We start from the raw sequence: 17,652 nt of genomic DNA, 5'->3' as shown, positions 1-17,652 counted from the left end.
ATGAAATATAGGCATATGTTTACATTACTCTGCTTAAATGCTTTGCTGGTATAGGGGTGGACTTAGATGGCAAGTGCAATCTTGAATCAGAGGTATAGAGAAGCAGATTTTGTGTGCCTTTTTTTTTTTTTTTCCAGCACAAAGGCTAGATATTTCAGAGTTCCTTTTTCTTCTTCTTGTGCCCCTCCCAGACATTGTCGTGTGTTATCTCCCAGCGCAATGTGCACTTTTCAGCATGTAGTCCTGTCAGAAACTGAACGCACTCAGGTCTCCCTGGCTTTAATGACAGCTGGGCAGGCTACGAGCTGCTGAGAAGCAAACTGCTAAAATTCACGTAGCAAGCTGGGAGCAGTAACCGTTCACTGACGCAGCTGAAGGGAGTGGAAACAGTTTTTATATGAAATGGCAACGCATTCCTGTTTCAGAATGCTCCTTGTCTAGGACTGATGTGGTGTGCTGGGGCTGTGCGGGCAGAGGTGTGAGCCCCAGCCCTCCCTTGGTTTCCCATTTTCCATGGGAAAATGTCCCGCGTCCAGATGGAGAACAGGAAATTTACTTGCAGAAACTTTGCTATGTCCAGTGTCTCTTGGACTTTGTAGGTCAGACTGTGACAAAGAAAGCGTTAGCAGTTTCCCAGAACTAAAGGAAAGTTTTTTTTAGGAACTGAGAACACAAAAGAGATAGTCATGCATGCAGAGGGAGGCAAAGGCATTCTAGGTGGCTTAGCTAATGCTTTCACTTTAGAGGAAACTAAAACTACTTGGGTTTGGTTTTTTGCCTTTAAAAAACCAACCAACCAACCAATCAAAAAAAAAACCCCAAAAAAGGAAAATCCTCCAAACCCCCATGCTTTTTGGAGCAGTCCTCTCTGCAGCGAATCTGGAAGTGAATCTGGGTCTCTCTTCTTACTTGTATTTCCCCCACAAAGTAGAACAAGCAAACAGCATCTTGTATATCTCCTTTACCACATCTATTCATCTCTAGCCTTGGAGCGGAGAGGGAGGAGAAAGGGAGCTGCCAGCAGCCCATAGTGATTGATCTGTCACTTGTTTTTTATGCTGCAATAGAACAACCTGTTTCAAAAATGACAATGACAAATCAAAGTTAATATTCCTTGATAGAAATTCAAACTCCTCCAATTGTTGGTGGGTATTTTGCTACTAATTGGGCTGCTTTATCCACAACAGTTATTTGGCAGTATTCTTTTCTGCTTGAGCTTGCAGCCCTTAGGAGAAAAATGTATTTGCGCAAGCCATTTCCTTCAATAATTGCCATGTGAATCTGTCATTGATTAGCTGTCACCAGAAGATAGTTTGCATATATACAGAGGTAAAAATGCTGCACTCCTCCACTTGCACCAAGAAGTTTTGAAAGTGGCCCTGGAAAGGGATCAGACACTTCGGCTGGACTTTTACCAGCCCTAAAGCAAAGGGTTGACTATGCCCGAGGCTGAGTGCTGTCCTGAACCCGAGCTGGTACCCAAACAGCAAAGTGCCAGGGGTCAGGCTAATGCTGGGATCTGAGGAGAGGGGCGATAAAGTGATGGGGCAGAGAGCAGAGACTGAGGACTGGGAGATGGGTGCTGCCCCCTCACTGATGCTACTGCCCAAGGATGAGTGCAGGGAGGTGTTTGCCCTTTACCCCTTTCACCAGATTGTCATTCCTCATCAGGGAAAAGCCTATGACTCCGAGAGTGCCTCAGTGAAGCCTTTTTAGCAGAGGGAGATTTCTCTCCCACTGTGCCAATCTAAGCAGCATCGCTCCTAATTGGGAGCATGGAGCTGAACTTTCCCAGCACTGGGAAAGGCTGGCTCTGCTCTGACACAATTTCCAGCTCCGTGAGCACTGCTCCCGTGCCTGGGAGGCCATGGTCTCCCTCCTCCCATCCAAAATATGCAAAATAAAAACAGTTGCAGACAGTTTCTAACTTTCCCTTCCCTGCCGATGGAGCTGCAGCGGTACAACTGGTCTGTTACCTACCTACAGGAGGGAGGGAGGGATGGAGAGAGAGGGAGGGAGAGAGGGAGGGAGGAGGGAGAGAGGGAAGAGACAGGCAAGGAGCTCAGGTTACCGCTGCCGCATCGCTGCCTCCCCTCTCTTCTGGCTCCGGAGACACCGACGATCGTGCACCGCCTCTCTCGAGATGGAGGGGGTATCGGGGGAGGCTTCTCACACCATAGCCGGCGCCTCCCGCTAGGAAGGGGCAGCCCGCCCGCCCGCTGCAGCCCCCGCGCAACATGGCCAGAGCCGCCGGAGGATGCGCTGCCGGCGCCTGGGGTGAGGAGGTGCCCGGTCCTTCCCCCAAATCCAGCCGCAGGTATGGCCGTAGGGCAGGGGAGTCCGTTCTCCTACGGATGCACCCTTAGACCCGCAACGCCGACTTTGCGAAACTCGCCGACCGCCGCGGGTGGGTTAGGAGAGTAAGGTAAGTGGGGGCGGCAGGTGTGAGCCCGCTTCGAAGAGCAGGATCAAAGTCCAGACCTCCTTATCCAGGGAAGCCTCTCACCCGAGCCGGGGGTGTTCATCCCCATGGAGCGTGGGGTTCGGCTGCAGGCTCCAGACTGCAGCACCCGTCCTCTGGTACAACGGGCGATGAGGGGCATGGTGCTGCTTGGCATGAGGGGTAGACTGATTTGGTGCTAAGAAGGTGGTAATAAGAAACCTCCTTTGCCAGAGGATTTAGCATCTGTTTTAATATGCAGAAACATTTTGGCAGCCTGTGATCCTCTCCCCAGATAAAGACCAGGGTCAGTTAGGACAAACACGGGGCAATGTTTTTCTCGCTGTCCTGCGAGTTTGCTGAGTCCTTGGATAAAATGCTTAAAAAAAAGAAGATCCATGAGGTACAGGTAAGTAATTGAAAAAGCAGCTGTCAGGTCTGATCCTGCAAACATTATTGTGTATAATCAGCACTTTTAAAGCCAAGTAGTTATTTACAGAAGATTTGCCAGCATGAGGGCCCCACGGTGGGATTTCTGTTCCTCTGCTTTCTGCCTTAGCCCTGCTAATCAAAAGAGGAGCTGGACACCGTCCCTCCCAGTTAGCACTTGGCACAGGGCTGAGACAGTGAAGGGAGCCTGGGTGGCTGTCCCTGGGCTGTCTCTGCCCTGGGTGGAAATTATATGATGTCCAGGAACATCATCCTCCACAAGTACCAGATTGCTTCTTTAATAAGCACGTAAACGCAAAAACTTGATTCAACTGTTGTATTGCTAGGGGAAGAATAAAGCCCCAAACACTAAAAAATGACTCTGCCAAGAAACAGCATGAAATGAAAGGGCACAGAATGGCATGAGCACCAGGCTCACCTACTCTGTGCAAGGGCTGCTCCAGATTAAAATAGGGGAATAAAACATCTGAAAGGCAGGATCCTGACAAGTCCTCATCCCTACAGTGATTATTGGCAGGGCTGAGAAGCACTTTGTTTATGAAAGATTTAAGAGTGACATTGGAATGTCTTTACTGGTAATTTTTCTTGTTTTGAACATTTTTTGTCCAATCTACATGCCTATCTCTTCTTTGTACTGCTCTTATACTTTTTACATCATGCATCTTGATGTTGCTTCCAGCGGAGAAGAGCAAGACCCTCATCCTGTCTAAAATACCGTTTCCAGGTTAATTTTTCCTTTTCATTAAGATGAAAAATCCAGCATGTAGCACTACTTGTAAATGAGGGTGCAATAAAGAGGGTGCAATTTTGGGCGACACAAGACACATACATCCAGTTTTTGAAGAACAGTGCTTCTATAGCTCAGAGAATCAGGCTTTTGGAATCCTAGCATTGACAGCAAGAGCTTGAATAATAATTTTTCTCGTTGCTTTATGTGTTTATGAAGAGGGTGTCTGTGAGCCGGATTTTGTTCCTCTTCAGCACAATAAACCACATGGCTTTATACAGGATAAGGTCGCTCTGATTCATCCCATTGTGGACAATTGCTTACCTTTGGTGAGATCTGGAGTTTGGAATATAGCTAGCAATGTAGTAATTGTAGAGAAATTGCTGATTCATGAGGCAATTCTTTAAAAAGTTAAATATGCTCATTAGCATCAGTGATAAAAGGAAGATGGGAGTATTGTAGGAATAGAAGGAGCAGTAGAAGAAGGGAGTTTATCAGCACTAAGTGAAACCCAGAAAGGGACATTCGGCACACAGGGGTTGAAGGGAAGACAGAGACAAGAAGAGGAGACTTTTAGGCTGAATGTTTGGAAAATATAACTACAAAGACAAGAAAAGGTCCTTCTGGGATAACAAGGGCAGAGTACCCCACAGGCACTGCTCTTTTCTCTGCCTGCAAGAGAAGATGCCTCTTTGCTGGTTGCCCGCCAGCTGTGTTTGGGTCACCCATAGAGGTGGATTAAGTCAAAACTGTCCGAATATACACCTAAAAAGGACAAAAAGCACCTGCACCAGGGACTGGACTGTATGGCTTTCCTATATAGTTTCTCTGCATTGATAGTCTGAACTTTGCAGCGGGATGCCTAACAGCCCCATATTGCAACCTCCACTGCAACATCTTTCTCCTTCCTGGAAAAAAGGATCTGACCTTACTAAATATCCATGCTGATATTTTGGTGGGCTTTTTAGGGACAGGATTTATCAAGAGAATTTTGCAGGCAGCTTGGAAAAGCAAAATGATATTTTAAAATAGAAGCAAGCTTTCTTGAGTTGGCTAAAGTCCCTGGAAATACATTTCTTTTTGACTCTTCAGATGCAGCACTTCTTTCCTGTGACATTATGGGAGCAGCCCCACCTCCTGCCAAACTTTTGGCTGGTTTTGAGAGTGAAACTGCATTTTGGTGTGAGGATGCTGTTTGGATTTTCCAAACAAATCTCATGAGCAAGTGGTCATGGTTGGGTGAATGAGATGAAGGTGCATCAAGAGCTAATGGCTCTTGATGATTTTTTAAATAAAGAGGAAGATGCAGCCTCTGATTCAGAATATGCCTGTGCCACAAATGCCTTCCCACTATGAGAATACGATCACCATGATCTTTATTCTCCTGTAGGCATCGGCCTCCCAGGTGGTCTCAGAGGCCGTGTGGACCTTTGGTCTGGGTCATCACAACCATTTTAGTAATGGAAATTTCCACACCTGAGGTGACACTTTTGTACCTGAACTGGAAATGCAGTGTTTTCAAGTGGATGAGACCTGTGAATATTTGTTCTTTTCCTTGTAATAAAAGAGAAGCACCTTTTCAGTGGGTGAATGTTGCATGCAAAGGTCCTCTTGTGCCTGTGCGCTGCCTCTGAGAGAGCTGCCATGTTAAGGTATGTTTAAATGCTTATGCTGGTGTTTTGGCTAACCATCAGTAAATTACCCTTTGTAGTACAGAAAACATGATTTGGAGGAGGAAATGATGGGAATTTTTCTTTGAAGAGATAAAGTTAAGGAGTTACAGTGGGTCAGGTGGCTCTTCTGAAACTCCGTCATAGCATGATGGGAGGAGATCTGGGGCATGGAGGTGAAACTTTCAGGGACTTTTACTCAGTTACTGAATTTTAACCAGTTTATATTTTAAAGTATCTTTTTTTTTGGTCATGTTTTTTGTTCGATTGCTGGAGAACAAGTTTCTTTACTTATTAGAACCGTACCAGTGTTTAGCCTGTACTGATCAGCGCTGCTAAAAACAATACAGTTGTATGCATATATCTGTATACATCTGTATTATATATATATGCATGGCATTTCATTGGGTTTAATATTAATGTAGAATTTAACCTATCACTCTAAAACTTTTTTTCCCCTAGAACTATCCCAAACTTGACTTTTTTCTCATCTTTTTTTTAATACTATTTTTTTTTCTTTTCTTACTAAAATCTGGAATGGTAAAAAAACCCCAGCTTAACCTTCTACAAAGAAGATTCAATCTGCTGTTCAAGTTACAGGGTCAATCAGCTAAATGGGAATTGGTAACATAATGACAGAGCACAAGCCAGGCAACAGGTTAGGATTTGCAAATCAGTAACAATAATGATCCTTTTCTATCTGTTACCTCATTGATTGCTTAGGGTTTGGAGATGGGGACTCCTGCCATGGGTCTGTGACCGTGAGCAAAAGCCTCACCCACTCCCCAAGGTCATCTCCCCAGCAGTAAAACATTGTGGCCTTTCTGGAGAGCCTGAGGCTTATTTCAGGCATCAAAGGCACCCACCCCTCGGAGCTCCTCTCCCCATGCACACCCCATCCTGGCAGACTGGGGGGAGCACAGAGGTGTTTGGGGAGCAGCTGGGAAAGCCAACCTGCCCCTCAACAGCAATGCAGAAAGAATGACAAAAAACAACCAACCAACCAAATACAAATAAAACCAAAGAGACAAGAAAGGACCAAAAAAAAAGAAAAAAGAAGAAAAAAGAAGAAAAAAAAAAGAAAAACAAAGGAAAAAAAAAGAAAAACAAGGAAAAAAAAGAAAAAAGAGAAAAAAAGAAAAAAGAGAATAAAGGAAAAAAGAAAAAAAAGAAGTAAGGGAGAGTTTTTGGCTCTAGCACTAGTGCCTAGCAACTCAGTGTTTAAGTGATAGAGGCTGGCATGTATGAAGCAGAAGAATAGTGTCTTGCTTTGACTCACTGACAGGCTGACAAGGAGAGACAATGCTGATAGCAGAGGCTGGTGAGAGGTAGCAGAGGGAAAAAGATTTTCTGTAGTTTGACAGTAAGGATGTCAGGAAAAGTGATTCCCTTGTCCTATACCCATTTCAGGCTTCCACCCTTCTTGCCTGCCAGTCTTGACATTTGGTTTGGGCGAGGACGTTGTTAATACATGTTACTGCAAAACCCCCACTCTGAAAAGTAGCATTTTGAAGTGCCAGGAAGGAGACATTTAGCCTCATTGCCTGTTTGTGTGCAGTTCTTTAGGCTGGAAACGGCACCACCAGCTTGAGAGGCTCCACGGGACACTGTCACTGGGCGCACGGGGCAGGAGGAGCCAGCCAGTGCTCCTAGGGGACCAGGCATGGTGGTCTGTCCCCATGTTCACTGTTTTGGTAGTCCTGCATGAGACCTGAGTGGGCACTGCTGCTCCTGACAAGGTCTGGTAGGCACCAGGCACCGTCCTACTCCAGGAGTGGGGGGACAGCCGAAAGCTGCTGGGCCAGAGGAACCTGGTCATCCCTCCCCAACTTCTGAGCTTGGGCTAAGGGGAAAACCTGGCTACTCACCCATCTCCTCCACTGCTGAACCCACTGTCTTGCCAGAGATATAATTTTTGAGAGCTCCAGGGTGGCCCCTGCTCCTGTCCAATGCTTGCATTTAGGAAAAATAAGCGTTTCATGCTGTACTTGACATTTTCTTGTTATCTGTGCATGTTTAATCCCTCTTTATGTCCTGCTGAGCTTCTGAGAAAGCAATTTAGAGGCTCTATTCTGAGGAAAATCAAAAGTTAGCAGGTATTATTAGTACTTATACCAGAGCACATGCTACTTTAGATTATTAGGAAGGGAAAACGGGAATATCTCTGCCAGCTTTAAACATGTAGTATTTGAGGTCTTAACTCCTGTTTACACACTCAAATCACACTGCTGCTTCGGGGTCTGCCTTGTCCCAGCTGCTGTTTACAAAGTGGGGACTCTTGCAGATGGCCAAAAGCACTTTGGTCGTTTGTGGTTCAGGACATTCCCTGGCTGATATGCACAACCTCAATGCAAAGCCAACACTGATCGTCCACTGAACTCTGTGGTATGACTATAGCTTTGCCCCAGAAAAATTGAGAAAACTTTATTTCTTTAAACTGGTATTTTGAATCAGTTTCTCAGGGGGACTCTAGACCTACTTACCTCTCCCTCCCTTGGGCCAGATTGCTTTTCCTGAACTATATGGCATATAGCCTTGATCTCTTGGTGCCGTTTAGATAATTACAGTCATTAACAGACCTAAAGGAGGTGTCAGATTAATTTTGATGGAATAACTAGGCTCCATCACGAAGTTACCATGGCCCTGTCACTGCACAACACGATGAGTTAGCCAAGGGTCAGTGGTGTGAATAGAGAGACCCTAGAGTCAGCCTGCTCACCACAGCAGAATGCAGGAAGATGTTCACACCACTGGTGGAAATAGGTACTTGCAAAGTAGAGGGGCTGCAGTTCAACTGTTTTGGATCACAGACCTTGACTACCTTCTTGTTTTCTTCATGTGTTCATGTCAGGCATGTGTGAGAAGAGCACCAGGCTGCAGGATCCCATAGCCCAGGTCGCTTGGGTCCCAGGTGTTCGTGCAAACTTCATTTGGATCTGCACAGAGCCATGAAGCACCGTGCCGGCCAGTTTAAACAGACTGCTGTCTAGGACACGAAACAGGTAATGTTTTGTCCATGCTCTACATAAAATGTTTTGCAGTTGGAAAAATAGGAGATGGAAAAAGCTTTGAGATAGTTACAAACTGCAATTTCTGACTCAGATCAGAGAGAAAATAAAGTATAACATCACGCAAAAGGATTTGCTATAAAAATGGAAAGATTTGCTTTGATGCAAAAATACTGGATGCTGTTCAAAATGACCCCTAGTAAATAGATCCATTGCTACTAAGTCTCTGTTGCTTTCTGGACGACCTCCTGTAGGCTTGTACTTCCTTCATATTAACATGTCTGGGAGTATTCTGTGGAGATACATGCACATAGGCTGGAAATCTTGAATCACAGACTGTGTTGTTTGTCAGTTGCTGGTGAAGGAGGAAAAATATAGTGAGAGATAATCTAGAAACCACAGGCCTTGTCACACCTAGCCTGTGCTCATACCTCTGCTGTAGAGCAAGATACTTTAGGTTGGATGGTGATGGTTTTGCTAAACGCAGTCATAGCCATGTTGTCCTCTTGAAACACAGCAGAAGTGACCGTTTTCCACACGTTCTTCATATATACTATATACTACCCTGTTTCCCTGAAAATAAGACCTTTCCCAAAAATAAGCTCTAGCATGATTTTTCAGGATTTTTGAGGATGCTTGAAATATAAGTGCTACTCCAAAAATAAGCCCTAGTTACAGTTCATTAAAAAAGTAATTTTAAATAGTGTGCAGGCAGCTATACATGTAAAAAGTAGGCATCTCTTGGAGCAAAAATTAATACGGACGCTGTCTAATTTCAGGGAAACAGAGTATATACTATATAGCATATATAGTATATACACTATATGCTATATACTATATGCCATTCTCCCAGGCAATGGGGGAGACAGAGCATTTGCTTCACCCAGGAAGCTAAACCTGCTGTTTGCAGGTGGGGTGAGGGATGGGACAGGTGCTCAGCATCCCAGGGCTAAGCAGCCAATACCAGGGTGATTTAATTTCCAAATATACCAACTCAAGTGATCCAAGGAACCGGCCTGCCTGTGTTAATATAAAGTGCTTTTTAACTTTCAAAGTTTTCCCTGTTCACTTGATAACAAGAAGAAAATTTATGGTTTTGAAAGAACAAATGGCCTCAGTGAGAGGAAACTGGTCTCTCTGTCACCCTTTCCCTTGGTGTTCTTTCAATAAATGCCGACCTTATAACCTATTGCCAAGCTTGGGTGCTTGGGACACCAAGACTGTACCTGTGCAAATGCATCTTTCCTTGTTGCATCAGAGGCTCCTGTTGGCCTCGGAGGCATCTGGGACAGATCTTCCCTTCTTGAGCTCCAAGGGAGAAAGTGTGTTATCTGGTTGGATCCCTCCTATATGCAGCTAAGGATGTGGAGAGAGCTGAGACACCAAATTGGGAATGACCAAGGTGCTACTGGTGCAATCTGGGTCCTTGCAAGCCCTCCTCACTAATCCCCTCTGTGAATACCTCTATGGGTAATTGCAAATGTTTCGTTTGAGAAAAAAAGACCACGACTTTCACCAGTTCCAGATGAACCCAAATTTACTTTTGGTGATTAAACCAATGAAAAACGCCGGTATTTTCCAGCTTTCACACAATCAGAACCAAATGAGACTTTGCTCTGGAAGGTATATGTTTCTTGTCAAAGCCACTGCCTACCCACTGGTGGTAGGCAGGGACCTGCTGGGATATGGTACATGTATATACATGTGATTTGCAAAATTTGTAAGATACATTTTACAATTTACATAAATTTAAAAATGTATGCATTGCCCTGGCATGTGCATGTGTGTTTATACACCTGTATAATATATGTTTCTTCATACCCGGACTGACAAAGGAAGGCAGTCTGGCTCTGGGTGGGCAGTATGGTAAATACACACCAGAACATATGTTGGGAGGCTGCTTTCCCAGTCATTCAGAACAGGGACTTTATTTATTTTTTTTTTTTTTTTTTTTTTTTTTTTTTTTTAAGATATGTTACCAGCGATCAAACCCAGAAACAAGAACTAAATATGGTCAAGTCACATTAGTTTGTTTCTGTTGGAATCGGGTAAAAAGACTATGTTATGTTATGTTTTCTTGCTCTTGAGTGTTTCTGAAAAGGTTTTAACCGGTTTTAATAGAAAGTGGCTCTCAATTACTTTGTTAGTTCAGTATTTGAAGAGCTTTCATTTGTGCTTGTTCTGGAACTCCTGTGATAGAGAAATGTCAGACCCTCGTGACAGCCGACAACAGGAGCAAACCCCTTCTGCAGCTCAGTTGCCAAGCTCAGAACACCATCCTTTCCTGAAAACACTATTTTTGGGATATTCATGTGCTTCTTCCCAGGCCACTGAAGAACCTGAGAACAGATGCAGAGTGGATTTTCATATACTCTTTTGTGTATGTGTGTGTGTACATATATATGTATGCATATATATTCTTACACAATTTTACATATGTATTTAATTAAAGCAAAATTTAAGTCAATCTCAAGGCTACTGTGAGCTATACATACAAGAAAAAAACAGATTTGAGGAATACCGTATTTAAAGATAAAGCACTTTAAATATGAATGCCAGAAGAAATGTGAACTTTTGAAATATTTTCAAAATTCATTCGTGAATCATTGCAAAAATGCATTTCACTGTGGGAGGAATTTCAGTAAACCAGGACTCCAGTTCTACTTGTTTCATGCTTTTGAGAATGCCAACTGAAGTTAATGGGACTATTCTTATAGGTAAGATGAGCTGGATTTGGTGCCATGAACAACTGGCTAGACTTTAAAATGAACTTAAGCCTGCAACACAAAACCTTTTCATTGCTTGGAAAGGCAAATTTGAGCAAAAGGAAGGCACTAATACGGTTTTGGGGAGCCTAGGCAGAACATTCCTCATTGGAAGGCAGAGATTAAATTTCCATGAAGTCTACAGCTCTGGGAATTGTAGGCTTGTTTTGCTGCATTTTCAGATGGGAAGCCAGATCCAATTTTTCATTAAAAACGGGGCAAGTGGAAGGGAATGCCCTTCCCCCTGGTAAAAATTCCCCCATCCTAGTGCTCTGAAACAGTAGTTGGTGGGCCCATGGGTTAATGGAATGAGTAACGAAGTGAAGCGTCATACTCACCAGGTTAATTTATGGAGTCATGTAATTTTTTTGGCATTGTGACCTTTTTTGGGTTTGCTTTGATAATTTTTCTCTCTCTCAAAATTTTTACTAGATTTGTAACCAGATACACAGCACAGTAATCTGTTACAAGGATGAAAGAATGAACATTGTTGTTACTGTTTGGATCTCTTTCACCTAGAAAGGAGAGAGGGGTATGGACAACCCCATTCTCACCTCAGCATGCCCTAGCGAGTCACCTGAACTTTGCAAAAGGTAAAGCATCCAAATAATCTGACCCCCTGTTGTTTTTTCCAAGCAGCTGACCCAAAGTCAAATATGTGACTCATGGCCCCTCCAGCAAAAAGATCGGGAGCATTTTCTAGGTCAGTGCAAGAGCCCCACAGGACACAAAGAAGATGAAGATGGGGGGAACCTGGCTGGGTCTGCCAGTTGGACAGCACTTAATGGCTCTTGAACACAGGCACTTGTCAAACAAATGGAGAAACATGGCATTTAAAAAACCCCAACCCTATTGTTATTCTCTCTCATCTGGCATGGGCACATATCCGCTGCTTCTTCACTCTTTGGCTTGTGAGAACCCTGGTGGGTCAAAGTCATGGTTTGTAAGATGCTGAAAATGGGGAGGAGGTCAGAAGCGTTGGCCAGGGTGACCGGGTATCAGTGGACCTGCTTGTGTGGGTTTCTGAGGATGTGCTGGCTTGGGCTGCACGAGCGTGCATTTGATTGCCAGCAAAGCATCTTGTGGGAATGATAGCAAGAAAAATGCATGTGGGCGAGTGCCCTGAAATAGGTAGTTTTCAATTAGAGATGACCTGGCTTTAAATCCCCATGCAGGGAATTTGGAATACAGTACTGAAAGGCACTAGATTTTTTAAATGTACTTTTCCTTCTTGTTTCTTTCAGATGGATTTCAGAAAATCCAGACTGTTTGTTTGCCTTGTAGGGCTCAGCTGTGCTAGCTTCTGGGTCTTTTACAACTATTTGACCGAATTCTGTATATTTGGTGAAACTAGCCAAGATTACCTATTCCCCATAGAGACTTTTAGAAGAATTGGAGGAAACTTCTCGCAGCTCCCAGATATAGACTGCCATAAGAATCCGCCTTTCCTCATCCTGCTTGTGGCCTCCTCGTACCACCACATCAATGCCAGGATGGTGATCCGGCAAACCTGGGGGAAGGAAAGAACAGTCGCCGGCAAGCGCCTGGTGACTTATTTCCTTCTGGGAAGCACTGTGAATCTCAGCCAGCAGGCTGACATCGCTGCTGAAAGCCAAAAGTACAAAGACATTATTCAAAAGAATTTTACAGACACGTATTACAATTTGACTTTGAAGACCATGATGGGAATGGAATGGATACACAAATTTTGTTACCAGGCCAGCTTTGTGATGAAAACAGACACGGATGTGTTTGTCAATGTTTTTTACCTCACTGAACTTCTTCTAAGGAAAAAGAGGACCACTAGATTCTTCACAGGCTTTTTAAAACTGCATGAGTACCCCATACGGAGAAGAGGGAGTAAGTGGTTTGTGAGTAGAGAAGAGTATCCGGGAAAGACCTACCCGCCGTTTTGTTCTGGGACGGGCTATGTTTTATCCACTGATGTTGCTAGTCAGATCTATAATGTCTCAGAGAGTGTTTCGTTCATTAAACTAGAGGATGTTTTCATAGGACTGTGCCTTGCCAAATTAAAAATTCATCTGGAGGAGCTTCATTCAGAACAGACATTCTTTCCAGAAAGGATTAGGTTCTCTGTTTCTCGCTTTAAGAAAATCGTGATGTGCCATGAAGTAGAACCATCTGAGCAGCTGAGCTACTGGAATCACTTAGTGAGAGAAAATCACAGAGGAGCCCTCTAGCGCCTTCCCTGCTCGAATTAACAAATTGAAATGCTCCGCATTTACAGGGCTGCTCATGACTCCAGCAAAACTCCCAGTTAACTCTAGACTCATCATGTTAAGGACCTTTTTAATGGTTATTTTAATATCTTAATTTCTGCCCAAGAACATGCAAACCCCTTTCTCTCCCATTCACTCTCACTTCTTTGCATCAAGTTACAAGTACTTTTTTCTGAAAGATGCAGACCCACAAATCTGCCCTCTCCATGGACCAGCTCTCCAAATCTTGCTGCTACAGGTCTGGGAATATTTCTGCAGTGCCAAACTAAATGTCAAAGTATTTTTGTTCAGAGAAGAAAATTTGCACTCTCTTCCTGGTCTCTCTTGATAGATCACTTCATTTGCACCCATCTGTGCAAGCATTTAAGAAAAGGTGCCTGTAGCTGTCAGGACGTTCTTCTCCTGGTGCAGGGAACTGCAGCCCTGCCCTTGCAGCCAGCTCTGTGTGGGCAGAACAGCATACTGGCACAGATCTCTTCTTTGGTCTACACATTTTTTTTTTCAGAAATGAATGAATTTGCCCATGCAGTGCACTTGGGACAACCTGAGGTACTGCAGGTCACCTGGTGAATGTATAAGGCTACTGCATCTATTTCCCTATACATGCCACCGGCTGAAAACGGTATGTGATAGAGCCAGATCCATGCTCAGTGGAGAGTGTCCTGGTCTTTCTATTAAAATAGACCCTGGAGACATCTTTTGCATTTGTGTCTCACTTTGGTTGCTTGAAAGCTACTGTAAATGGTTTGCCAAGGCTAAACTAGAATCATTTACAGTGAGCTAAACAGCATGTCTGAGTTAGACTTTTTTTCTGATGAGGAACTATGTGTAAGGCAGAGAAGATAGGAGGATTTTTCTCTTTCAAACAAGACCTAATGCGAAAATGTGCCCAAGTAATCATTCAGGCTGAGAGACTCATTTCTTGTTTCATTACCAAGAAAAGACCCATGGAATCACTAGGATGGTTTTCAGAGATAAGGAACTGAGTCTTTACAATAGATGCTGTGAAAAATACATTTGGGCTATGGGAATTTTATTTGCTTTCATGCACAGAAAAGGTCAGTTTTACCAGCAAAAACAGTATTGAATGCCTATACTATGTGTGAAATGTTTTTTTTCAGAGAGCAGTAACAGTGGTGCTGCTCCCTAGGGTAAGATGAGATGGGAGCCAAGTCAGTCTGACAGACAGGCTCAGCCCCACACACCCACACAAGGCAGCAGGACAGACTCACAGACGATGGCCAAGTCCGACCAAGAATCCTGGTCCTGAGGAAGTATCATGGTGATGAGGTAGGTCTGAGGTCCAGCCAGCAGTGGCCGGGCCCTGGTGATGACAGGTGTGGGTCAGGATCAGGCCCAGTGTGGGGAACCAGGGCCAGATACTGCCCCAGGATGGGGGGTGAAGGCACACACTGAATGTGGTAAAAAACATGGAGGAAAGACAGGGAAAGATAGGGAAAGATATATTATTACTTTGGGGTTATTTATTTTTATTGTTTATTTTCTCTTTTACTGAATCTGTGAGAACTGTCCAAGCGTCTCTTTTTACTTGCCTGTGTCTGAAGAGCAGGATAAATATCTTCAGCAGAAATACTGCCCCATCCTGAAAAATTTTCAATAACAGTAATAACATATTATTTATTTCCTTCTGATGTAGAGTAAACTGAACTCACGCACTTATTTTTGACAACTGACGATGAAAGAAATAATGTATATTTGTTTGACGGAAGAATAATCTTCTTTAAGTTTCCCATTCAGAAAACAGCTGTGTAGATGGATATGGCTATCCAGGTGGTTGGGTGGGTGATGAAGGAGGTGTTTGCCTTTCCCTAGTGTGTACCCTGTGCCAGGGGGTGGGCAGCCCAGCTCTGGGTTGGACAACATCTCCCCGCCTTCCATTCCAGCTTTGCAGGTGGATCTGCCCTTGGACTCGAAGCCCTGCTGTAGGACATCTGCTTTTGCTGCTGCCTTCAGTAGGTGTGATGGGCCAGACTGATAAAGCCTCGCAACAGCATTTTGACCATTGTTCTTTCCAAGCAACCTGCAGAAATGTCTTTTTGCCATTCAGTGCTATTGTACTCAATATGCAAGCAGGCTATTGCTTTCATTTATGGAAAAATGTAGAGCAGAAAGGAATGCTTCCTAGCTTCTCCTAACTCCCTTTCTTTCTTGTGGGATAGAGGGTCTGGGATCTGGGGCAGCAGAGTGCAGCCTAATGTTCATCCTGACCTCTTCTTGTTCTCAGTGAAATAATCCTGGAGTCCCTCCTGGGTCTCACTTCCACCTCTGTGCCTGGTGCCACTTGTGTCCCAGCTGGCAGGAGCAGTCCAACCATGCAGACCCAGGGAGCCTGTGTCTCAGCAGAACAGCCATTCGTTTACACATGGATGTGTTGACTTGTTCACCTCCACTAGATGTTGAGATCCAAGAAGTATGGTGGCACCAGGCTCCTGGAATGGTGTGACTGCTGGTCTTCTGTCAGGCTGACTTGGTGGCCAAAGGGTAAAGTCTCCCAGTAGGAGACAGTACTTTGGGTTGCTTCACTGAATGATGGCTAGTTGTGAGTGGCATTAAAATATGTCTTACCTGAGCAGTTTGTGTTTTTGTATCATTATAAAAACGTTACCCTTGAGGGCCAGGTCCTGCCAGACTTCTTGACTGTGGCTTTTATTTTAGTTCAGGAGTGTTCCTAATTACCTGAATACAGCTACTAGCTGGGAAGGTGGTGCTATTCTCTCTTAATCACATTTGCAGATGCTACCCCTATATTTTTGGGGCAGAATTCATAGCTACCATGCCATTAGGAAAAAGGTCCTCAGGTACGTTTTGAGAAACCATCCCATTCTGGATACTGTTTCCAGAGAGTCTATTTGTAATTTCAAGTGACCTCTGCAAGATGCCGGTCTCTTTATTCCTTCATTCAAAATATTTTTTTCCCCACTGAATATATGTTCTTAAGCATCTAATAGCCTGCCATCTGAAGCATTTGTCTTATCACTGCTAAATCTCTGATGAGGAGCAAATGAGTACAGGTTGAAATGTTATGGGTTTGGATAGCCCATTCCTCTCCTTTTTGCAAATTAGCTTCCCAAGTGAACATGTTAGGTTGCTGCAGATTATTTTCCTCAACATATGATTTTCTTTGTGCTCACATAAATTAGAAATTTATCTCATAATTCTCTCCATTCAGTAGGATGCTTTGAATAAGAGTATAGTAAGTGAGTAATTAATTACTTAAATTATAAGATCATCCTGCTGGAAAAGGTGATTTAAGAAAAGTAGATGATTGCATGTAAGGCAAATTCATTTATTTAAACAAAGCCGCTATGCTAGTCAGTTTATATGTATCAGCTAAATGAAATTAGCTTTTGCATTTTAGGCCTCAGATCATGGAGTTTAACTCAATCAAACAGTCTTAGTGGCCTTTTGCAAAATTATGTGCATTTTCCTATGAAAGACCAGAAATATAACTGTAAACACAATACTGCAGTGTATATATACTTATTTTTAAAATTTTGTATAGGCTAATAAAATAATTTAGACAACTTTGGGACAGTTTATCTGTAGAAGCACTGCACTATCCTAACATTTTTAGGCTTTCTGGGTCAGATGATCACCAAATCAGTTTTTTATGAATAGCTTTGAAAAGTTACTCTGAAAAGTTACTCCGTTGCTTCTCATTTAGTGGAAAGGGGTGTAAAAAATCAGCAGAGCTGATGGTGTCTTATAGTTGGTTAGATATATGCATTTCAGCATTCTGTGTTTCTTCCAACACGAACATATTCTTAGTTTAGGTTAGGATTTTCAAAAATATCCTTGAAGCATTCGATCACACATCTCATCTGATTCAGTATTATTGAGCAGGTATAACCCTTCTAGGCACTTTTGAGAATACAGTAGATTTTTGTAATTAAACATTTGCCTTACATAAAAGCTGAACAGAACACAAGGGCTAACTGTCTGTAATGAATCTGACAGGAATGCTGCTCTTCTTGGATTTGTGCGGGTTACCATATAGTGTTAATATAAAATGTGTGACAATATTTGCATTATTTGCATAGAACATGAGAATGAGAATGTTGAGCTAACTATTCAATGTATGATGTTTTAGTAAAGTCTTTTCTTACCACAGTTTTGTGTGTTCACTTATCTTTTTGGTTGTGAATGTATTAACATTTTGGGATGTAGTCAAGTTAGGAGGCTTGCTCTTTTTTCCAGTTGAAATTAATAGAATAATAGAATCATTTTGGTTAGAAAAGACCTTTAAGATTGACTCCAATTGTAAATCTAACAGTGCCAAGTCCACCCCTAAACCAGGTCCTTAAGTGACACATCTACACATCTTTCAAACA

At 43.3% G+C, this 17,652-nt stretch overlaps 1 protein-coding gene across 2 annotated transcripts in view; it reads left to right on the top strand.

The window, feature by feature from the left end:
- The window catches only part of B3GALT5 (beta-1,3-galactosyltransferase 5), a 36,703-nt gene extending 19,373 nt beyond the window's left edge, over positions 1–17,330 (top strand). Inside the window, exons 2-4 of one of the 2 annotated variants that reach the window (XM_065626714.1) lie at positions 8,139–8,289; positions 11,493–11,653; positions 12,305–17,330. In XM_065626714.1, coding sequence (XP_065482786.1) covers positions 12,305–13,261 — 957 coding nt within the window. In that variant the 5' untranslated portion in view covers positions 8,139–8,289; positions 11,493–11,653 and the 3' untranslated portion in view covers positions 13,262–17,330. Of the gene's footprint in view, positions 1–8,138; positions 8,290–10,266; positions 10,344–11,492; positions 11,654–12,304 lie in introns of those variants that run through there. The other variant, XM_065626715.1, reaches the window with a different exon arrangement.
- Positions 17,331–17,652: the final 322 nt, after the last annotated feature.

The sequence above is a fragment of the Caloenas nicobarica genome, chromosome 1, assembly GCF_036013445.1.
Source record: "Caloenas nicobarica isolate bCalNic1 chromosome 1, bCalNic1.hap1, whole genome shotgun sequence".
In the NCBI taxonomy this organism is placed as follows: Eukaryota; Metazoa; Chordata; class Aves; order Columbiformes; family Columbidae; genus Caloenas; species Caloenas nicobarica.
The sequence above is the reverse complement of the archived record's forward strand: the minus strand, read 5'-3'. Positions and strand labels throughout refer to the sequence as shown.